Below are 25,273 nucleotides of genomic sequence, written 5' to 3'. Positions count from 1 at the left end.
AGGTATCGGAGCCTAAGAGCCACTCCGGGTCTTTTCGCCAAGTAAGCCCTCAAGAAAATCGAATAGATTCCAACTTAATCCACTGGGCACTAGGCAAAGGCTGCTTTTTAATAGTAGGCAAAACTGCAACTATACACGTACAATAGACATCCTAATGGAACAAACGTCTGAAAAGTTTCCCTGCCCGACCCCCGTAATGAAATTGCAGCATGCAATTTATCAGGCTTGCTGTCTGGCAAACGAGGCGGTATTAAATTTGATAATAATGAAAACGGAGAGAAATTATCTACCGTTATGGCGTTTATTAAGTTTAGATGATATTTTAGTAGCTAGCGTAAATCATAGAATAAGCAGAAGAAATAGGGTTCCAAATGCTAGTTCGCTAAAAATAGTTATTCGCGAAAATTTCACACTCGGCAAAATAATGGGAGAAATACGTTTTGTATTATCAATATGCAATAAATCAGTGTCAATAGTTAACAAAGTCAATCGACAGTGACGTGTGCATTAGTGCGTAAGAATGCCTTTAATGCTTGGCATACTTGGTATGCTTGTATTGTTTACTGTGTCAGTCACAAGTTCTTGACTGAAATGTATGGGTATGAACAGGTATGGGTACAGGCGTTTTTTTAAGTACTTGCATGCACAATATTCTATACATTGCCACTAGAGAGTACAATTCAGTAGATCGACCAAATACCGCAATGTCACCAAAATCGCATGCAAGTTCTAGAACCGTCTAAATGGGGTTTAAGTTTATTTTTCTTCTGTACTCTTTTTATAGGGAAAGCGGTCACCGCCGCCCTCAACCCCAGAGTTTTTGAAGAAACCCACACCATAGTTTCTGGAGAAAACTCCAAAACTAAAAAATAAACCAAATAAACATTTAAAAGACTTTCTTCCATTAAGTGGCTCCATAAAGTTAGTGCTAGTTACTGGTTAATGCTTAGCAGACGGCACTCTCACCATAACAATGGCAAGCCGAATCAGCTGACATCCTGGCGCAAAGCCAAGGCCCACTGTTGGGCTTGCGCACTGCGACCGTAAACAAAATTGTATCGACATCGTTGGAAGAAACGATGCAACATTTGCATTGGAAATTACTAAATGACTTTATTTATGAGTAGAATTAACAACTGGTTGTTTTTTATATTATAGGAGGCAAACGAGCAGACGAGTCACCTGATGGTAAGCGATTATCGTCCCCCATGGACACCCACAACATCACTAAATGTTTTGTACACTACATTGTTTTCGAGAAGAGACTTAGTAGCAGTTTCTAACCTTTCTTTTTTTGTAGTATTCCAAATAATCATGTTGATATTTATCGTTCTAAATACTTCCCACCTTATCACCGATACGTGAATTAAGTCGCTTGACTAAAGTATTTTTTTTTACATTTTTTTTTCTTTATTGGGGAAGAGGCCAGGCAGGCCAATAATATATACAGGCAAAATTACAGAATTTAGGTATAGCCTACATCCTAAGACAATTCCCACTAGGAGGTACGACAATAGTTTCAGGATAGCATTGTGATCGGAACTAAACAAACAGACTTATTTACTTACACTAAAACTTAACATAATGAAATATTGTATTGTATTGTAAAACTTAACATAATGAAATATTGTATATATAGTATTGTTTTATAAGCGCGTATTTATTGTTTGTTATGACTTTATTGTAGTCTATTGTAATTTTTACTGTTGTTATACCGGCGAAGTGAGTATGAAGCTAGTCAGTATGAAGCTGAAAATATCGTAATAATTGCAGTAAAATGTTATCACCTCTCCTTATGGGTGGAAAAGCATCGTTATCCAGGCCATCAAAATCCTCCTCTATCAGATCGTACTCGTTAACACAGTGACGTTTCTACCTCCTAAGCTGAAAGTATCAGATCTTTTTCAGTCTTCAGTCACAATTCAGTAAGCACAATTACTCATATTTGCTACAACTATCAATTCGTGGAATTGCTTGAATCATTTATCAAATTCGCAAACCATGTGTCATTCCCACTAAAACTGAGTTAGACATCTTTGTTTTAACCATTTAATTTTACTATTACCTACACAATATGTAGTTTTAATTGTACAACTAGAAAATTTAAAGAAAGGCTTTCGTATTTAGACTAGTAGCCTGTGCATTGTGTAAGTGACGTCACTCGGCAGTCATTTGTTATCGTAGATGACAGCATTACGTCACTATTATAAATGGGTGCCGACTGCCGTCCTATTGGTGTCTTCCTTTGCGTGCTGAAAGTGAAAGATTGACGACTAATTCGCATGATAATGATATTTGCTGTTCTTTTGGTGTTTGTAATATGGGAATCTAGTAAAGCTATAGTTTTTGACGCTTTGATCTGTAAACATATGCTGTGTAAATCTAATTGAAAGCTCTTTGTTTGTGCCGAATTGCTATCAGGTTTTCCGTGTTGAAAATATCCATGAAAAATAAAAATAAATCTTAAATTGGCCTTGGACATTTTTGTACACGGATTTTTTGATACCCTTGTTTGTTTTAATTGTTACCAGTCTAAGTGCATTTACTTGCGTTTTATCGGAATTTTCTTCAACAAATAGCTGTGGAGAAGCTTGTTTTCCTCACAAGGGACAAAAGCGGCCTCCTAGCTACAAGCGCACAAACGACGATACCCAACACAAAATGCCAACTCCACACTGTACCTCAATAATCTCAATATCCCTCTCGGTTAAAACAGGATTTTACTAACTAAGCACGAAACTAAGCTTGGCACTTGCGGAAAACGCACACAATTCACGAAAACTTATCACACACCAAAATTCAATCACTTTGTCGAAATTAACAACTTGTGTTAAAAACGCAAAATTAACTAAAGGAACTCCAGCCTTTTTCCTTCAGCGAAGAAGGAAGAGGTGGATTTATAGGTTGTTTTTTTTTTAAATGGAGACCGCGTCAGGCTCGCGCCCCGTCCACGCCGGCTCGACGACTGGAAGGATCGACCGCCAACCCTAGGGGGAGGCTGCGTATTTGCGCGGCGCGTTCAGACAATATTCAACCTATTTCGTCCAACATACGGTGCAATTTGCAATGGTAGCATTTGATTAGCGAAACAATTTACGCGCACTTCCACAACGACGCAAGCGCTGAAATTAATCACACTATTTCGGCTCTTATATACTCAGTTTTAAAGATGAGTTTCCCAGTTTTGATGTGGTCGAGGAAAAGCCAGGGCTGGAGCGGAGTCGCAGTGAACTTGAATGGGGGTATAAGCTATGGAGGGCGTTGTTTCGAGTCGTGTTCGGGCGCTTTCATTAAGCTTACTCTGTTAGCTTCGCCAATATAAGCATTAGCCTCACGGGGCAAAGATTACTGAGGACAGGTTGAAATATTTGAAGTCAGGGGTTGCGGGGTCCCCACCCTAATTTGTTGAAAACCGATACGATTTTAAGTCACGAGAAGGAAAAGCCGGGAAAGATTCTGTGATAAGATTCCGCAACGTTAAGTAATTATCCTACCACCATATTTATTAGAAGTATTGTTATTTTGGCAGTTGCAATAAAGCATACGGCCTGCGTGACAATAAGTGGACAACGTATCCTATTAACGCTTGCATTTCCAGCGAGTTGACAGGTTAAGGGTCAAACGCAGACCTGTTCCGTTACATCCAAGCTCAGGCTATTATAAATTATGTGCTTAAATAAGGTACCTTTAAATTAAACCTAGCACTGGACGTGGGCGGGAGATTGTGCATTCAGGGTCCAAGGCGATCTGCTGACAGGTTAGCCTAGATTTGTTCACAAATCACCTGCGAACACTTGAAAAATCACTGGCTAATAGGACGTGGGACGGTTTGAGTTAATTTATAGGCCGACGTGGAGTAGTAATCTCATAAATCACTACACCTTATAAAACAAAGTCCCCCGCCGCGTCTGTCTGTTTGTGTTTGTTCGCGATAAACTCAAAAACTACTGAACGGATGTTCATGCGGTTTCCACCTATCCAGAGTGATTCTTGAAAAGGGTTTAGGTGTATAATTTGTTAACCCGTGCGAAGCCAGGGGGGGGGGGATAGTAATTATTATAGCTAGGTACTACACGGAGCAATTAAGGGATGTTTACAAAAACAACATAACTGACTACACTGGTTGACACCTGAAACGAGTAACAATGTTCTTAAAAAAGTGTCAACCGCTCTAAGCAGTTATGTTGTTTTTGTAAACATCCCTTCAATTACTACCGCTGCTGAAGAAAATATGATGGCGGATGAGTTGATGGCTTAATCCTTATAAAAAGAAAATAGTAGAGACTGTTGTCACGGTGAACACGCTTTTCCATTTGAGACGCGTTTTTGGAGTGTCCTTTCAAAATCTTAAAAGGGTTTTCCTGTATTTATATTTTTCTTGCCTTGCCTTTTATTATAGCTCCAATATTTATTAAGGCAGTAGAATCTAATTTTCTGAACGCTTCGCCACTTACTCCTGGGGAGTACCTCCCCTTAGCAACCTAAAGTGCCGATACTAAAAGCCATCGCATACCCACGGCGAATTTTTGCGTGCGTCTCGAGAAAGCTGCCGAATTGGATCGATCATCGTTGCCAAAATAAGTGTAATGTGTCTTGCTCTTATCGGTCTCATCAATTCTATAATTTGCATTCGTACCAATCATTATCGACGAATCGTCTTATCTCAGTCAATATAATGCTTTCTTATGTCTTTCCTGCTGTTCTCCTCCATGCAACATCCACCAGTCGCATTCTCAATTGACTCTCGTGTTATTCTGTGAGCATGATCCACAATTATATGAAATTTCATGGAGTTGTCGAGACCACTAGTTAATTTATCATTGTACAATATTTTTTTTATATTTACCAGCCTTCCCAAGTGTGACTTATAGTCGCCGAACTTCATACCAAAAACGTAATAAATTCATAGCACGATTGTTAAGAGGAAACGGCGGGCACTGCATACAAAACTAGTTAACAGAGGATTGTCTTCATAATGATGAATTGGTGATCAATATCTAAATTGTTGTGAGTGTGAAGACGGTGGATTTGTGTCGAACGTGAACAGATTTATTTAATTGCATATATGTAGAACACGCATGACCACGCTAAATATGCGGTGTAAGTGGTGTAACATATTCATTCTTATAACATAATATATACAAAAGCAATCGAGATTTCATGGTTGCTAATTGGATGGGACCTATATAATTAGTACCTAATTTTTTTTAGCTTTAGTTTATAGCTTTAATTTTAGTTTGGTTTATTATTGTAATATTGTACTTAATGAAATGTAATGGGTTTATATCTTAATAAATATCATTTTATTTATTTATAGTAAAATTTGTTTAGAATAATGTACAGTCAACGGTAAAAATATGGGTGTAGACAACTTACTCAAAAATATGTCCCATAGTTCTTAATTCACTGACATAAGAGTTATGGGACATATTTTTGAAATGATTTGTACACCCATATTTTTACCGTTGACTGTACATATTCATATTCACCTACCAAAATATGGTAAAACGTTGAAGATACTGTAAGCATCGTTGTAAATGAATCTGTTTATCTTCTTTTTAGTTCCGTTAAATTAAGGGGAATCCAGAGATTATAAATGGTACAAACATTTTTCGAACCAAACAAAAGTCTGTGTGTGTTTGTGTGTGTAAAGTGCTTTATGTTTTTTTTAAGATTGACATATTTCAAGACTAGTTTTTTTACGATAATTCTCATTGGTTCCAGTCACTCTCACGAGTCTCACCCATGCAATCCATGCATAGTACAAATCACTTTAAAATCCCGCGACCCCCTAGCAAAACCGTGAACATACATAGTCCCGCTGCGATAATGGAAGCCGCATTACCGCTAAATGCACATGCACGTGTATCCAGCCACGTGCCGTATCGACCCGCTCTTCCCTACAGTGTTGCCAGCTTTGACTTTTAACTTGCTAAAATGGGGGTGAAGTTGCCAAGTGGCAGTTTTTTGTGCTAGACGGTTTAAAAACTTGCTAAAAGAAACTTAAGTTGCTGCGTGAGGCCACGTCGCACCATATTTTATTTTCAGTCATTAGATAAAGTAGAAAATTCTTTAGCGAATAGCTATACTTATGACTGTTAGCTTTTACGGTAGGGAAAATATATGTTGTTACAAAATAAGTACGACTATTTCCTGCACTTTATTACGCAATTAGCTAAGTGGTTTTTGAGCAAATGCTGTAAAATATTAACAGGGAATTGGATGTTTTTATGTGAAAGAGTATCCTGTAGTTTCATAAAATGTGTACAGGTCTACTGCTGCAGACTATTAGTAGGTAAGGAGTTATTAATATGACTGAACACGGTAGGATCAAAGGTTTAGGAGTATGCAACTGATTGTTATGCTCAGTATTGCACTTTGTTGGTTGTGAGGGGTTTGTACTCGTACGTAGGTACCTACAACACTCGTTTGCCGTAGTCGTGGTACAAGAAAGTGTTGAGAAATAACAAGAAAACTTGTGCTTTAGCACATGGGAGATTCTGCATGACTCTTTGAATGATACTATCCAAAAACTTGATAACTAAGTACATCTTTTAATTACAATTATTGCTCAAGAATTTCAAAGTCACGTCAATACACCATTAAGTTATCTAATGAACAAAACGCCATGCAATGCATGCGAGCGTGAGGAAATTGAATTTTTCTCGTTCCACGTTCTATCTGTTTAACGCCTGGCTGGTTCCACCCCCGCTTTCACGTAAAGGCTATACATATCTTAGACGTTACAGAACTTTATGCCTTATTCCTTTGCGATAAAATAGAAAATGGAAAGTTTCTGTGCAGTTTTCAGCATGTCTTGGCGTTTGGAGCAGCCCAAACGTCTAGGGGTTTTAGGTTTCTATCGGAATCGTAATTTATGTACTACATTTTACACTAGCTTTGACAACTATAGTTAGCGCTACCTACGTGTATTAATGTTTTGTAATTGCTTTTATGTCCTAAATACTAATACGGCAATACCATTAGCCCATTTTGTCAGAAGAATCAGTTTATTTAGTACAAAAGTCGATCAACAAACAAAAAACATGGAAAATTATTTCTTGAATAAAACGTTTTCTTTTAATTTCATTACAAACTAAAACTTTAGTGTAAGATATGAAAACATTCTTATTAACGGCCGCTTTAATGATCTCTACCAAATTAGACCCAGTTATTTAGTGCAATTATACCTATATACACCGTGTTTTTATTGAATTCCGTTAACTTCGGGGTCCATACCCCTTAAGTACGTTTAAGAGAACTAAATGGCATAGCTATATCTCAAAAAAAATTGTTTTTGCTTTTTTTAGAAAAAAAAAAGTTTAAAAAGTAATTAAATGTAGCATATAGCGTTGTTGTATCATGGGCATTACATTTAACTCAACCAAACAATTGAAATCTGTGACATATCAATGTCATTTCGTACATCGATCGACCGAGATTGTAATTAAGTTTAGTAGCAAATGTATGAACTCATTCTAAACACTAATCAATATGTAAACCGGCCCTAAGGTAAGTGTACACACTAGGCCTTAGAGGAAAAAAATAAATTATTGATTATCTCCGAAATGTAGTTAATTAGAATATCGGTGTCTTTGAGAAAGTTACTTGATTTAAGCTCAGGAATGCACCCTTGAAATTAACGGAAATCAAAAACAACACGGTGTATATAGCAGTCAAAGTTATCAAAGTACATAAGTTTAATTCACGGCAAACAGTAACTTGGTAGGATTCTGAAGTTTTAGCATAGTTGATTAAATTAGTAGATTAGGATTTCGCGTGCCGTAATGCCGTTGTATATTATACGTAAGTATAAAGTTGCTTGCAATTTTATAGTTATTTTTCATACTTCATGGCCTGTTAAACCCATAGTTACAGTCGATTCTCGTTAATTCAAACCCGCGATAATTCGAATCTCTCTATAATTCGAAGTTATCCCGAGTTCCCTAGAAAATCTCTTTATATTTCGAAATAATTCAATACATTTTTAAGCACTTGGTAATTCGAACTAAAAAATAATCGCTACGTAATAAAACGACGCGTTAATTCGAACTCATATGCGTCAAACACTCGACAATTCAAAGTTATTAGATTGCAGAGGTAAGTGTAAGAATAAGTACCCTACATTTTGAGACAAGTTCAAGTTCATCGTTGCACGAGCATTTGTTATTGTAAAATCATTTCGGGCACTAGGTGTTTCTGATAAAAAAAAAGTTTTTGATCAGTCTCAGTAATGTGCTTTGATGCAAACTAATATTAGAGACTTCTTCCCAAAGACTAATAATTCACATTTTGTACATATGTGCATGTAAATATGAAGGTACCTCTAACCTTTAGATATTGTAAAAAAAATTGCAGTTAATAAATCTTAATTGATTATTACTCAATAATTCAAACTTTCATATTTTTTCTCTCAAAAATTTCGAACTATTTGATATTTCAAACTCTCGATAATTCGTAATATTTGGAAGTCCCCTGAGTTTCGAATTAACGAGAGTCGACTGTATATGTATATATCAACTGTATAAAACCAAATATGTAGCCAACTATTTGAACCAGTCATTCTAACTTAATTTAATATTCATTATAAAATTGTAGTAATATTTTCTTTCTATCCAATTTATCGCCTTCAAGCTTCGCACAAAATTTATTCAGGTATTTGTTTTGACTTTAAAAAAATTCTTTTATGTGTTATTTTCATGAAATTCTATAAAATTTAAATGAACAAATGGCAATAATCTCCGAAACTGTACATCGGTGGACCTTAAGGCATACGGTACACCACCGATGTACATCAGTTAAAAGTGTGGGCGTTGGAACTACAACACAAATCAGTAACAAGTTTTTTTTTTGCACCTTATAGGCACCCTTACTAAATGTCCTGTAGTCGGTACGCTCTCATTTAGCGATGTAACAATAAGTATAGATTTATCTTTTCCAAGGAACACCAAATATCTATAATGCAACATCATAATTAAGGAAGTCAATGGAATACGAAACATCCTTCTCCCAACCCAAGAATCAAAACAGCATCCTTATCTTTTACACGGTACTAGAACGAGACAGTGTAATGTCTCGGTGATTTGTAGTCAGCATGGTGAGCTCAGGGGGAGATGGCTATTATTGCGAGAAGATTAGATTTGCTCCCCTGACTTATGGCTGGGTATTAATGTCAGAACTCGTAATTCAAATGCCAACTCAAGACCCAGTGACAGTCAATAGTATGTGATTTCTCGTTATGACTGTTATGAGGAAGCATCGTGTGTCATGCGTGATTGCCTTGTGATAATCGTAACTTTTTTAATTTTATTTATTTATTTAATATGAAACAAACCGTCATACAACAAATATTGTTGAATAGTTTCTATTTTTATTAAACAAATATTTATATAGAAACACGAAAAATTACCTATCTTGGCTTAAGTTCAGCTGATTAGTATAAGACAGCGATCGGCAACAAGCGGCCCGCGGGCCGCATGCGGCCCGCGTGCCTCCCTGGCTATTTTGTATGTAATATTGACAAACGACAATGTCTGCTAAAGTCACAAATATTACCAAAGTGCGGCCCGCGGCAACTTCGTTAACTACTATGTGGCCCTTGGCTGCTAAAAGGTTGCCGACCGCTGGTATAAGAGCTAGGTTACACTGAGTTTGCGAAATCCATTAAGTATAAGTACATAAAATAATTGGGGAGCTATTAAATCAATGAAAAACAATGATTGCTCTGCTATCGTACGAGTACCAAGTATCTATCTATAACAGGGTAATAATATTATGTCAGGCGAAAAACCAGTATATCGTTTCCCATTTTACTTCTATAACATTTTATCAAATATTCCATTATTATAAATGAGATTCGACAACATCAACATTTTATTATCGACACGAAAATGTCGACACCTTAAGTAACCCTCGACACCATTAGAATTGCCTCCCTCGTTTCAAAGCTCGACAAATGGAAAACTATTCGGACATCTCTATCGAATGAGGGGAGTATTGAAGTGACTTAGCACCATAGTTTCGAAGGTTAATGGAAAATGAATACAAGGGAGGATTTACTGATAGCAAATAGCAACTAAGAATCTCGCGCGTCGTAATGTATCATCTTCTATACCGCGGCTCGCTTAAGCAGGGTTCTATTCGGCAACCCAATCTCAAGAATTGCAGGCACTATAGGTTTTACTTATTTCGTACATAGTATAGGTATAGTATATGGGTCGAAAAGTGTACAATTGCCTTCCGCGTGAAATTGTTACTGCAAAAAGTGCGTCAATGTTCAAAACTAAACTGAAACACTGGCTCCTCGAGCAGACGTTCTATGACCACAAAGAGCTATTTATAAGTAAACCTATGTCATAGAATAAGAATAATATTATGTAATACCCTCCTACATATTGTAGTACCTATTTGACATGTAAGTTTATATTATTAATAAATGATGATTATGATTATTATTATTTAAGTTCTGTAAAACCCAATAGTACAAACCGGGGTTAGATACCATGACCTCGGCTTGAAACACGTACCGTTTTGGGGCTAGGATACTTTACGTCTGCCTAATTTATTTTTTGTGGAATCTAATTGAGTCGCTTAACTTCAAACTCGGGTAAATCCATCTGTCAGATTACGCGATTTTAGTATTAAGGAAAGGTAATAGAGTAGATATTTGCTGAAAGGGTCGAATGGATTTACCCGAATTTGAAGTTAAGCGACACAATTAACAGTATTGTCATTTAGAAAACCGTAAAAAGAGAAAAATATAAATATTACTGGAATATCCCGAAGGAGCTTTGCAGTAACTTACCTTACCACAATCGATAGTTTGAATTGTAGGTAACTGATAGTTTTACATGCACCGATCGAAATATCTCCCCTTCTCACATTAGGATTACTAAATATGTAAGACAAGGACGGCGATTATTGATTCGTATGTGGTATAATTGACCGGTTGTGACACGTGGAGGGTTGGGGGTTATTTATTTTTATGGAGTTATTTAGCTTTTACGGGAGGGGAATTGGTAATGAAATGTTTGTGTTAGGTCGACATGAATTAGCATTGTGGAATATCATGGAATATTACTTTGGGTTTAGTTTTAAGTAATATTACCTAGTCCGGATTAGTTAACGCTATTAAATCTTAGACTAAGCCAAGTTAAATTTAGATAAACAACCCGTTAGAAGCTATAGCCTGTATATTTAGGTATTTAAAAAAGAGTAAACAAAATATACCTTCAAATGGCTTCTTAAGCCAGTTGAGGGTAGATGAAAACATTACATTTGATTACATGATCAAATAATGTAGGTTAAAGTCAGGTCGTTCAGTAACAGATCCAGGTGGTTTTGTATTTGGTTGGTTATCTATATCAGCGGTCGGCAACCAGCGGCCCGCGAGCCTCCCTGGCTATTTTGTATGTAATATTTGTCAATATACAATAACGACAATGTCTGATAAAGTCATAAATATTAATAAAGTGCGGCCCGCGTCCACTTCGTTAACTGCTATGTGGCCCTTGGCTACTAAAAGGTTGCCGACCGCTGATCTATATCAATAAATGTTATAACTACCCGAAAATGTACAAATTGTTTTTTACTTTTATTTAAATACCTAAAGATGCAGACTACAACCTTTCAAACTAGCTACTCTGTAGGAAACAACCGTAACCCTATTTATACCTATTATAAATCCTTGATCGAGTATACTTGCATAAAAATTAAATCAGTTATTTATTTTCATAAAGCGAATACAAACATTTCCTATCACTCGTAAAAGTCAACCTAGCTCTGTCCCAAAAACAAAATTTTTCACGCTCCTCTCACGAAAATTTGAAAATTCAACGTGTTCATAAATCTCCCTCAAATGGAAAATAATGTTAAAAAGGTAAATGTATTCTTATTTATGTATGACAACTATATTCACGCCACTAGGGACGAGTTTGTTTAATATACACCCTTTGCATTTTATAACGGCCAATAGAATCGGATTATGGTTTCCCCTGTAGCATAAGTTTATTCTTATATGCATACAGTGGGTAGCACTTATAAAATCAGTTGTAAGAATCAATACATCTTTCCTTGTTTATTTGGCATGACAGGAACATAAATATCTACGTAACAGATTCAAATTAAATGCGTTATTCCGTTAATGAGTATCCTACGAAGAATATTTGTATAGAAAAAAATAGGTAAAGAGAAAAATATTTGCTTTGAGAATCGGACTCCGGAGACGGCGGAGATATTGCTTCAAAACAATATGATGTTATGGAATAACTTATAGCTTAACATATGATTGTTAGATATTTTTGCACGCTTCGTTATGCAAGATATTATAGCAGGTGTACTGTTCTGGTGTGGTGTCTGTGTCTGGGGCATGCACATGTTTGGGGCTTTAGCCAGACAAACGCCAATCGAAAAGTATTTAAAACAAACAGACAGATGCGAAAAGTCACGAGATCTAAAGATTATATACGTCACTTGACTATGTCCTCTTATTAAACATTTCAATCGCATATTTTGGCTGTTGACTGTTACTTTGCGGAACGAGACGATCGATATTTCCTTCTTGGGGTTCCTTGCGACCCCGACCTATGTCACGTTTTTCACTCTACGATGAATAAATAGCCCGAATATTCAATATCAAAGCTTCTGGTGGTATTTACGTTAAAGCTTTTGCTGTTGTTTTTCATGTTTTGCAAAGAAAGGTAAATAACGAAATTGAACGAATCATTAATTAATTTCACTATCATTACTCAGCCTTTTCTATGACAGAAGCTAAATATGTCTCTAGCTGCGTTTCAGGTTCAATGTCATATTTTTGATGAGTCATAGCGCAAAAATCTTTAGTCATGTATATTATGCAACTGCTTGTTTTTTAACAATCCTTAATTACCTACAATGAATTAATAAATATTATTTAAAAACTGCTAGATGCTGAAAATATAAGACTTACCTTGCCATGCCAGTCGCTCTGCGGGCCATCTGATGATCTCCACGACAAGTCGTGAAGCACGAGCGACACCTCCGTTATAGAACAGTCTAGAACAAATTGACATTTGAATTAGATTAGAGACAGTTTTGAATGATTCACGGTTAGTTTCACTAGACTTATATCGACCGGGATATGAATATGAACCATGATTACCTTTTGTATTGTTTTAGAGTTTTTTGACCAGCCGGGCTAGCACATGATTGGCGCGACAGTATCTCGCGGCGAGGTAGACTACCCGTCCCTCTTTTATTAACATAGAAAAAGATGGGTAGTCCATCTCGCCGCGAGATACTGTCGCGCCAATCATGTGCTAAGCCTGCAACTAGTGTGAACGCGACTAGACCATCGAGTGTGAACGCGTCCGGTGGTAACGTTGAAAGCGAACGCAGCCGACGTGCACGAATGAGGGTAGACCGAGCGCGGTCCCCACAAATTTGATACCCGCTATCATCAGTTACCCCTGAACAAGATGCTTGTAACTGCGTCGAAATATCGGGAGCTCGAAAACAATACAAAACGTAATCACTGATCATATCCCGGTCGATGTACGAGAAGTCTAGATTAGGGACTACAGAAGTCACGCAGTTGTGCACTCAGCAAGTTTAGGTAAGTTGCAAAAGCGTTTGCATACGTATGTTCTCGTTCCTGGTCAATATGGACTTACCTGTGGAGTCTCGCAGTGCCTGGGAGGGGGCAGGGAGCGGCGCGCACTCAGCGAGCCGCACCGACGCCATCGGCCCCCGCCTGCAAGTACATATATTTATTACTAAGGTTGGTATTCCAACTGTCCAATCTTGGTCCAATGTGCATTGTGTCTCACTCTCTCGCTAAGCAAAATGTGAGATGCAAATACTCATTGGACAATGAAATTGCACAGGTGGAATACCACCCTAACAGTAACTCTCTTAACTGAATATCGGTCGACCTTATGTAAGGTTTGCAATGCACTAAGTTTGTTGTCAGTTATCCGTGTTGAAGAATGTAGCTGCTATTATCCGAAGATATACGTCTTCAGCGGCGGCCTTAGCCATTAATACGAGGCTCCGAGCGGCAGATCTTTTTTAACCCATTCATTGCCGAAGACCCGAATTCACGACGACGCCAAGACGCGACGCCGCAAAACTATTTAATCGTAATCCATCGGCAATGAATGTGTTAAGGCTGTTGTCTTCTGTGTTCTGTGCAAGAGCGAGGCCCCAGATAAATGCCCTGCGCTAAAGCTAAGTTAAAGGTCTGAGGGTTTTCGCAACTTTAGGTTAGCAGACCCTTAATGCTGCTCAGAGTTCTGGAGGCCTCGGTGATCCGACGTATTGTGCCTAAGTAGTATTCTACCACCCTAAAATCGCATTAACAAGCTACTTGTTTTCTAAATGCTCGTAAATATTGCTTTAAATTAATACTGACCCATACCCAATGCTTTAAGTTATTACTGCGTTTACCCAATTACCAATTCATGTAATCAAATAGGTATGAGGATGGTCGAAAATCTACCTCATCCGTATAAATGTGTCGCTTCCTTGTCAACACTCCTAAATTAACCACGCAGTCAAAAACAATAATTTGTCTAATTTTACCGTCATCCGGCCGAAATGAAAAACTACTTCAGCCAGCGACTATTTTTGTGCGAGCGACTGATATTAATTGTCCCTTTAAGCTTTCTGACACTGCTTAATAGAAACGGATGTTTATCACGTATTTATCATGTGATAAAATCGTGACTAACGTCAGTGGGGAGGCTCCTGACTTTGGGCAAACTCGGCTCCGTTCGGCTCAGCATTGCTCCGAGGAGCAATTATTAGGCAATTGACACGACGTCCCTTTGCGTGCACGACCACAGATAAGTTAATTACTTGAATTTTGACAACCCTAAATAGTAGAAAGGGATAGTGCCATAAATTGGAAAGGGATATCATGATTTGACCCTGAATCACTGTCAAACTTCGGTTTTGTAGGAAGTGACCTTTCTGTACGGTAGTACTATTACTTATTCTGTCCTAACATATGCGTGGGATTTGGTCTTTACCATATTCCAGCCCTCCCCGCGGGAGTGTGGTGGTCAGCAAATACATGCATTGGAAAGCCGTCCATCCATAGGAGATGCCACGAAGCATTATTGCTCATAACCGAATAACTAACGCTCTTATGATGTAAATTAATTTGCTGATTTCTTTTCGAGATTTGCCCTCACATTCGTGTGTCTTTCCTTTATTTATATAGTGGGTAGTAAAGTGACAAAAATGAGTAATAAACGCATCAGTACTTATGATTTTTTTTTGATGAAAAAATATTGGATATTTGATCGGATATGCTACCTGTATTCGTACAAATGCCGAATTTCCTATAAAATCTGATTCACATGTACATATAACTCGCTCGCGTTTTGTACACATATTTAACTACACAAACGGGTATACCGCGATATAATTCCATTGTTTTTACCTTCCATTTCGACGTTTCAGCTGAGTTGCACCAGCTGTGGTCACTGAAAGACTGACACTGTCACATCTACATTTCAGCAAATGAGCACAACATAACGTGAAGCAAAAGTAAAACAAATTAGCTTCAGGTTTGCCCTCTGTTTTTTAGGGTTCCGTACCCAAAAGGGTAAAACGGGACCCTATTACTAAGACTTCGCTGTCCGTCCGTCCGTCTGTCTGTCACCAGGCTGTATCTCACGAACCGTGATAGCTAGACAGTTGAAATTTTCACAGATAATGAATTTCTGTTGCCGCTATAACAACAAATACTAAAAACAGAATAAAATAAAGATTTAAATGGGGCTCCCATACAACAAACGTGATTTTTGTCCAAAGTTAAGCAACGTCGGGCGAGGTCAGTACTTGGATGTGTGACCGTTTTTTTTTTGCATTTTTTTTTGTTTTTTTTTTGCATTATGGTACGGAACCCTTCGTGCGCGAGTCCGACTCGCACTTGCCCGGTTTTTTTCAGTTAATTACAGATTATAAATCTTCTTTTCACTTGTAACAGTAATTAATACATACTTTGATAAACCAGCGACTGAATATTCTAGTTTCTTGGATACAGCCATTTCCACCATCACTTACTAGCAACTATGAAGACTTCATTCACAATATAATCTCTCAATGGTATGATTCCACTGAGGTCACTTACTTTGGTTCTCTATTCGCCAAAATAATCCGAATGCACAATACTTCTATCATGTAACACAGATTTTTTTAAATAGAGAACAATGAAACACAGTGTGTTGCACCAGGAAGTATGACACTGCCATGGGCTTAATTAGATTACAATTGTGACCTGATTAGATGTGCAAGCTTGAAATGCACTGTGCAGGTGTGAATGAGAAGGGTGTTTCAAAGGGTGTACTGCCAATTGGGGTAAATTGGGACAGGAGGGGTAATCCTCCCCAATTTCAACCTTTCCTCTGTGTTTGAAAGGATTTTGACTGAATCATTCAACATTCTTTTTTTTACACTTTTTTTGCTTTATGTGGAATGTCGGAGGTTTCAACCCAGTTTTATACCACCACACACATTTTGTAAGGTTATAAATAGTGCTTAACACATTTGCTGCCAAGAGCCCACCAGGTGGGTACATTTTGTATAGGAAATGGGAGCTTGGCACTGAAAGTGTTGAAAAACTGTAAAGATCATAATTTAAACATATTGATTTATCATTCTTGCCACTACCTACAATACTTTATAGCAAATAGTCAGATATGGACAGCCAAACAAGATGGCACCATGATTTTCAATAACTGCATTTACTAGACTGGACATACCAGCTATCAAAATACAATTTTTACCAATATCACATAGCTCAACAGACCTAGGACGATATTACCACTTATACATAGAAAAATAAGGTTCTAATTAAGGCATGTAAATAAACCTATTTCTTATTTATTCTTTGCAGATTTGTATGTATAAGTACATTCAAACATGTAAGCAAAAGGATAGCAATAATGTTTAGTTCTTAATGATTCAACGTTATAGATATTATAGAATATAGAGCAAGCACGAGAAGAGATAAAGATCTGCATAAATGCGGTACTTGGTCGTTTATCAACATTGGCAGGTAGTTTTACTTTGAGATAATACTCATAACAAAACTACGCACATTATAACCCAAAGTTTTACATATTCAAAGAAATACGGTTGAAAAGTATGTAAAATCACAATAAGAGCTAAAAAACGGCTAAGAAGCGGTTGAAAATTATTAAAATCGTACGCCAAGGTTGACTGATACGAATCGTCGTAGTATGGGTCAGTGTGAATGATCAAATTAACATTTCTAGTCAATAATAGCTTAGGAATACATACCATTTTCACGAAAATCATCACCGGTCTTATTGTTTCCAATTAATTAGAATACAAAGTCACAAAAATATCAACAAATCCCACCCACAACCGCTTGCAAACCTTGCAAATTCAATGTGAAGTAGTGATGCGACACGTTTTTATCTGTCATGACAAATCGATATTATTTCAAAACGCATCAACTTGTTTGTACTTTTGTCTAATGATTTTATTAAAATTGTATCGATTTAGGAACAAAACATTAATTCACATTAAGTTTTATTATTTTACTGGTAAGGTCTTTCTATTAAGTAAAAAAGTATTGCATTAAATAGAACAAATCGAAGATGTACAACACTATCATTGCGTTTTGTTACTCCTAATATTTCTATTACACAACTGTTATTAATTTATAAAATCTTGATTTATATATTGTATACTTTAGTTAATTTTAATTTTATTGTAGTTATTTTATTGTAAATGGAATGTACATATATGGAATTTTATTCTGAAATAAATTATTTGATATGAATTTGAATTGAAATTGCATTAAGTACATAACAAGTACATAAACTTGATTTATTTAGTTTTATATAGGAAAGTTAAAGGAATGTTCTATATTATTGTATTATTTTTATTTATCCAGATTTATTTACAATTCTTTTTTAGCTGCAACATTTTAAGAAATGTCGTGACACTTCTGTCAATCTGTCAAAAACACTCAAAAATTAGATTTTTCCAAATGCTCTAAAAACCTATGATCTCTGTTTACTAACTGTTGATAAACTAATTCGAACTAAAAGGTATACATTAATATTTATCATGCCCTTAAGATTTAGTTATACTTGGGATAAAAATATTGATATCTAAGCCGTGATGTAAGACTGTATTATTTCACTTTTTTTACATCTTTCTTGCCTAAATTACGTTGTTTGGTGAAACAGGAGGGTTCCACCTGTTATATGCTACTATTTGTGTAAGTGGTTGAAGTGTGAATTCTGTTCTAGATGCTTAAATTCAGTGGGAGTGTGATTTGGAGGTTAGGAAGTCGAGCGACCCTGAGGCAGTACTCCAGTGTCGGAGCCACAGTCGTGAAGACTGACAAGCTGGAAATTGACGGAAGTTTACCTAATAAAAATGCTCAAAGCGCAGAACATGATAAGGACACCAAGTCAGGTAAAAATCTAAGTATAGGTAATTCAGAAGTAATTTAGACATTTCAAGCGTTAACTAATATTAAGGGTTTTCTAAAACTCATAATAAATTCGTCATCATTGAGATGTTCCTAAGGAATTAGTTCAATATGGACTTAGCATTAAGATAAAATAGTATTTCAATGCATCACATTCAAAATTTTTTTACAACTAGTTTGAATACAAGTTCTTATATTCCCAGTAGAATCAACACATTTGTCAATTATAATCATAGATACAGATAATGTTTCTCCACCATTTACTTTTCAATAAATTTATATTTGTGTAAGGTATACTTCACTGACAACATAGTGTCAATCCCTAGGTTTAGTAGCAGCGGCATTTGCCACACTAAATTCTCCAGAGACAGATGAACCGAAGCGGCCCAGCCCCAAGTCAGTGAAGCAGAGCCGCACGCAGCAGATGGACATGCTGATTGTTAAGGCTACAGACATTAATGGATTGTTGGCTGTGGCGGAGAACCCGGTTGTATCAAGGAGGCATGCTTTGAAGGTACTTGTACTATATACTGACAAAATTCTTTTATTACTAAGAGGTCCTTTTTTGAATCTGTTATGAGGATGTTTCAATGATAGTAAAATAATTGCTAAACTTTATTTTCCACTTAAGGCATAAAACATGCATTCCAATTATATCAAAAAGCTGCATTTAGGTTATTATAGAAAAAAAGCTAATCTATGAAAACCTAGCATTCAAATTATACAAGGGAATGCCTATTGAACTACTTCGCGCGGCAATTTCGGGTGCACACAGAATGGGCCGCTTTGCGAGGAGATTGCCTAACATAGATACTATTGACAAACATAGATTACAATCAACAATCAAAATCCCCTAATCATTTGCAGATGGTATCAATCCTATCAGACTGGTCCACCTCCAACAAAGTGAAGATCACAGACTTCGAGAAGGACCCTCGCTTCCTGAAACTGTGTCGGATCCTGGCACGTACCAGCACTACTCAGGCAATGAGCTCTCTCACCATGGCCGAGGATCTGAGCACCGTGTTAGGCATCACGGGGGATGATGAGGCGGCTAGATTGATTGCTAATCTCACACTGCCGCAGATGGTTAAGGTTTGTTAATGAAATTTCATTACTACTACTACTGCCGTGACGCAGCGACCCGAAGTGGATCTTGGCCTCAAGGAACGCCATGCTTCTCTGTCTGGCGCCGTTTCTGTCCAATCGACGGCACCGAGCTCGTTGCATGAAATTTCATTGGTCAGTTTTTTTTGTTGAGCGCACCGCGTATGGCGCACGTCCGTCGTGAACTCTACTCATGCACTATTAGTGCTTGAAAATGGTGACCTAGGCTCTTTGAAACATGCTGCGCGGGTGATAAACACCTTGTCGCGGGAGTGTAAAATTAGCTTTGGCCCACTTGCACCATCCCACTAACCCGGGGTTAACAGGTTAAACCTAGAGTTACCATGTTAACCAGTACGATTTGAAATTGGGTTAACGGTTTAACCGCTTAACCCCGGGTTAGTGGGATGGCAAGTGGGCATTAAGGTTTTATGCTATAACGTGATAAAATATAGCCAACCCACCCAATATAGGCTTATGATACCTACTGCTGATCATTCTTTATAGTGACATTAATATTATTAAGAAACAGATTGTTTATCTTCTATTAGAAAGGGTTGAACAAGACAACCAGTAAGGGCATTTATTTGTATGATGATACAGATATTTGTTCCTGAGTCATGGGTGTTTTCTATGTATTTAAGTATTTGTATATTATATATATCGTTGTCTGAGTACCCACAACACAAGCCTTCTTGAGCTTACTGTGGGACTTAGTCAATCTGTGTAAGAATGTCCTATAATATTTATTTATTTATTTTAAGACAGAGTAACCTATACTAATCAAGAATTGATGCTTATACAATACTATAAGAAAATCAAATACCTAATAAATTGAATGATTAGGTGTATAGATTTACTATTAATGAACTATTCTGACAGGTGATGCGAGCTCTCCATCAAAAAGGCCGCCGCAGCACGCCCCTGCTCCGAGCGCTGTCATACAACATAACGCGCCAGGCCGACACCATAGATCTCAAGAAATCTGCTGATCTGCTTTTCTCGATGGCCACACTCAACTTTCCCGATCCATTGTTGCTGGATAGAATATGCAAGTGAGTAGTTATGGATAAGAATTGCAACTTAAAACACAACTGTTTTTTTTTCTACTCTAAAAGGTGATATAACGTAACCTATGAGGTTATAGGGTTAGTAACATTTTTAAGTTGAAAATTGCTGAGAAGATTTATCGAGAGCCGTTGACATACCACATTGGATACCAAAGCAGGCCCTAATCTAAAGGAACGATTGTGAGATAGAATCTGTGCGGAAAGAGAAGAGTCGTGGAATGTATTGAGCCCCACACATTCCACGACTCTTCTCTTTCCGCACAGACTCTACCCTTGTGTCTTACTTACAGGTTAATACCTTTCTTGTTGAGTCATTTTCAAATATCGAATCGAATTTAGTAGACACTCATTTGAAAGCCCGTTTGACATTAAGAATTTAAATTATTCTTTTTTATTTCAGAGACGTAATCGAATGCCTACCGGCCAACAAGGATAAGCCAGCAGTGGTCAACTCTATTATAGTATCCCTCGGGCTTCTAAAATACCGCCATGAGCCAGCCCTCACAGCCATCACAGAGTGGATACAAACACATATGCAAGCGTGTCGCGCGGGGGACATAGCGTCTGCTGTTGTGACGTTAGCTACAGTGGATTTTGTACCGCCAAATAGTGAGAAATTATTCAAAGTGAGTATCCAATTTACTGGACCAAATTGTAACTACCTACCCTTTGTAGTCCCACCAAGAAATCTACTCTCACAGCTATGACAGAGTGGATACAAACACATATGCAAGCATGTCGTGCGGGGGACTTACCGTCCGCTGTTGTAAAGTTAGCTACAGTGGATTTTAGGCAGCCAAATAGCGAAACGTTGTTCAAAGTGTCCTGGTCACGGCACCAAATTGTAACTAACTATAATTTGAAGTCTTACCGTGAGTCTGCTCCAATCAGTTGTCACAGAGGGGATAAAAACACATATGCAAGCGTGTCGGGCGGGGGATATACCATCCGCTGTTGTAATGTTAGCTACAACGGATTTAGTCCCGCCAAATAGCGCCAAAACTGTTCAGTGGAAGTAAAATCCATGCTTAGATGAAGTGGTGCTTCGAATTAGACAGCCGATGTAGATGGCGTTTTATGGCTAGTTACATTAATGATAACTCTGGTTTCTAAAAGTTGACATCTTATAAAAGTGAAGTTACCTTTTACAAAAGTGACCACACAACATGGAGCAGTGCAGTGCCATCTATTTCAGCTCACAAACTAGAAGGTTATGTTTTTTCTTAGAATTGAAATCTTTTCTATCATAAGTATTTGCTAAATAATTTAGACTGATTTGATTTTTTACTCTTCCAGGCAGCAGAATCCCTGAAAGAAGAGGAGATGGCCAAGTCGTCCGCGTGGCTGGATCTCGTGTTCGCCCTTCTCACACTTGACAAGGCGCAGCCGCACCAACTGGTGTCGACGATTCAACCGGAATTCATCGATAAATTGCTTTCACTCGGAGGTAAGTTTTACACATTTATCTGATATCCTCCTAAGGGCCAAGGTCCATCCTATAGTACTTAATTCAGTTTGAGGACATTGAAATCATATTCAATTGGAACAGAGTCGCATTTGTTTTGTTTCGTTCAATTTTCAAACAATACTAAAATCAACCTTATTGCCCGCACTAAAGTCACTCAAACTCAAACTTCAGTGGCAAATTCAGGATTTTTCATTAGTATCTGGGCCTGAGGAGGATATGAAAAGAAAACTAATGGGTCTCCTCAAATTGTTCATCTACTATTACAACAGGTTGTTTTGAACCATGTGTTAAAATCCTATTTTAATTTATTGTAAGCCGTTTTCCCACAACTGTCTCCCTCGTGCTCACGATGTCAAAGCGGAATACACTATAAACAGATTGACATAATTCAGTGACTGATTGGTAAATACGCACGGTTACCGTTCTTACATTTTTATTGTGACATTTTCTTTGTGAATAAATACCATCTAGATTAGACTATAGTCACAGAATAAATAATAGTACTAGGTACAGAAGGCTCACTCTCTAACAAAACGCGCGGCTTATGGCTAGCCAACAAAATTGGTGTGGAACGGATGCTTAGCTACCTGTAGCAAAGCGACGAAATCGCGGAGTGACCCACGCCTGCTATACTTTGGTTATAATCGTTAGCGACTACATTTGCCAGTCTCAAATTGTCTTCTAACGTTCATTAATTTATATATTTTTCTTGTTTCAGAGATCCTCATCCCCTCCCGCCGCAAGCTAATGGCCATCGACGCTTACCTCCAGCTGACCGCCCCCTCCTCCCCGCGCCTCCCCTCCGACATCTCCGTCGGCGTGCCCCTGGTGTACACCAAGGAGAAGACGTTATACCTGCACTCCATCATGGACACCTTTAGAAGTTTGGTGTCCGCTGATGCCTTTATGAAGCGGGAGTGTAATAGCGGCATGGGATTTCTCTATGGTGAGTTCTCAACACAGCAACACAATCAATGTAGGTATTTGTGGTTACCACATAGAGTTTAAGAGCGCTCTTACAAGAAAAGTCGAAATAATGCAAAATTGATGATACTAGTCGACGAAATTCAGGACTTTGTGCTCCTTATTAGAAACAATGAGTACTTGTTCCAGTAAAAGCGTCTTCTTATCTTTTTAAATATCGTTGTAAATATTAGAAAAAGGACTTATTAAATAAGTAATGAATTTTTTCCTGATGGTCGTTTCCGAAAAACCGCGTGAAGCACTGAACGGCAAGCTTTTATTTGGAAATGTTGAGAAGTTTTCTCTGCTAAACCTGGCTATTTTGTATTACTAATACCCTGTACTTTAAGCATATCAAACGATATTTTTCCTACATACCTTTGAGAAAGAGAAAATCAAAGTAAAACGAACTCAATTTTCTCTCCGAAACAAGTGTCAATTTCTACGAAAATCTACTTAATATCGAAGTCATTTTCATACTCAAGCAATCTGCAACGTTTGCTTATACTGTTGGTATACATTAGTGTTTATGAAATTCTACTATAATTTTTTGGCAATTTTTTGAAAACTACTCTATATTACCGATGACGCGCGCTCACCAGCTCAGTGCCGCGGCAGAGCTTGTACAGGCAGGACGTGTGTCGGTCGGCTCCGCACATTTTCAACGGCGACGACGAGGTTTTTTATCATTGTGTGCGGCGGGCGCCGTGTAAAACGCTATACTGTGTGCGTGTAAACCGCAACGAGAGACTTTGATCCTAGCACTGTTTTTATAGTATTATAATTTATAATGGTACAGTTTAATAAACTACCGGACAGGATTAAAAATATTTGAAACGACCTGACATTCTATATGTATTTATTTGACTCAAGATAGTACTCAGGGTCTGATGATGGAGCCGGAAGGTGGTCACCAGTACCAATCAACCATGCAACTAAACCACTTCGTGTTTAGGCTCGTTTTATTCGTCTCAACAAGATCTTTGACACAAGATAGTACTCAGGGTCTGATGATGGAGCCGGAATGTGGTCACCGGTACTAATCAACCATGCAACTAAACCAATTCGTGTTTGGGCTCGTTTGATTCGTCTCAACAAGATCTTTGACACAAGATAGTACTCAGGGTCTGATGATGGAGCTGGAAGGTGGTCACCGGTACCAATCAACCATGCAACTAAACCACTTCGTGTTTAGGCTCGTTTTATTCGTCTCAACAAGATCTTTGACACAAGATAGTACTCAGGGTCTGATGATGGAGCCGGAAGGTGGTCACCAGTACCAATCAACCATGCAACTAAACCACTTCGTGTTTAGGCTCGTTTTATTCGTCTTAACAAGATCTTTGACACAAGATAGTACTCAGGGTCTGATGATGGAGCCGGAATTTGGTCACCGGTACTAATCAACCATGCAACTAAACCATTTCGTGTTTGGGCTCGTTTGATTCGTCTCAACAAGATCTTTGACACAAGATAGTACTCAGGGTCTGATGATGGAGCCGGAAGGTGGTCACCGGTACCAATCAACCATGCAACAAAACCACTTCGTGTTTGGGCTCGTTTGATTCGTCTCAACAAGATCTTTGACACAAGATAGTACTCAGGGTCTGATGATGGAGCCGGAATGTGGTCACCGGTACTAATCGACCATGCAACTAAACCAATTCGTGTTTGGGCTCGTTTGATTCGTCTCAACAAGATCTTTGACACAAGATAGTACTCAGGGTCTGATGATGGAGCTGGAAGGTGGTCACCGGTACCAATCAACCATGCAACTAAACCACTTCGTGTTTAGGCTCGTTTTATTCGTCTCAACAAGATCTTTGACACAAGATAGTACTCAGGGTCCGATGATGGAGCCGGAAGGTGGTCACCGGTACCAATCAACCATGCAACTAAACCACTTCGTGTTTAGGCTCGTTTTATTCGTCTTAACAAGATCTTTGACACAAGATAGTACTCAGGGTCTGATGATGGAGCCGGAATTTGGTCACCGGTACTAATCAACCATGCAACTAAACCATTTCGTGTTTGGGCTCGTTTGATTCGTCTCAACAAGATCTTTGACACAAGATAATACTCAGGGTCTGATGATGGAGCCGGAAGGTGGTCACCGGTACCAATCAACCATGCAACAAAACCACTTCGTGTTTGGGCTCGTTTGATTCGTCTCAACAAGATCTTTGACACAAGATAGTACTCAGGGTC

The 25,273-nt window shown here is 38.0% G+C and overlaps 3 protein-coding genes across 4 annotated transcripts in view; 2 read left to right on the top strand and 1 right to left on the bottom strand.

Annotated features, from left to right (window-relative positions):
- The window catches only part of LOC134673969 (synaptic vesicle glycoprotein 2A-like), a 396,395-nt gene that overhangs the window by 288,690 nt on the left and 82,432 nt on the right, over positions 1-25,273 (top strand). The window lies entirely within an intron of this gene.
- The window catches only part of LOC134673901 (uncharacterized), a 185,756-nt gene that overhangs the window by 78,931 nt on the left and 81,552 nt on the right, over positions 1-25,273 (bottom strand). The window lies entirely within an intron of this gene.
- Positions 17,956-25,273, top strand: part of LOC134673838 (FAST kinase domain-containing protein 4) — a 72,942-nt gene continuing 65,624 nt past the window's right edge. For both annotated transcript variants that reach the window (XR_010099514.1, XM_063531871.1), the window contains exons 1-8: positions 17,956-18,068; positions 18,273-18,441; positions 18,784-18,971; positions 19,325-19,552; positions 20,447-20,619; positions 21,035-21,260; positions 21,931-22,081; positions 22,821-23,048. Coding sequence is in view for 1 of the 2 variants with exons in the window: in XM_063531871.1 (XP_063387941.1) it covers positions 18,273-18,441; positions 18,784-18,971; positions 19,325-19,552; positions 20,447-20,619; positions 21,035-21,260; positions 21,931-22,081; positions 22,821-23,048 (1,363 nt within the window). In the remaining variant the exon portion in view is untranslated. The remainder of the gene's footprint in view (positions 18,069-18,272; positions 18,442-18,783; positions 18,972-19,324; positions 19,553-20,446; positions 20,620-21,034; positions 21,261-21,930; positions 22,082-22,820; positions 23,049-25,273) is intronic.

Source organism: Cydia fagiglandana, chromosome 2 (genome assembly GCF_963556715.1).
Source record: "Cydia fagiglandana chromosome 2, ilCydFagi1.1, whole genome shotgun sequence".
NCBI classification, from domain to species: domain Eukaryota; kingdom Metazoa; phylum Arthropoda; class Insecta; order Lepidoptera; family Tortricidae; genus Cydia; species Cydia fagiglandana.
Note: the sequence above shows the minus strand (reverse complement) of the source record. Positions and strands in the feature narration are given on the sequence as shown.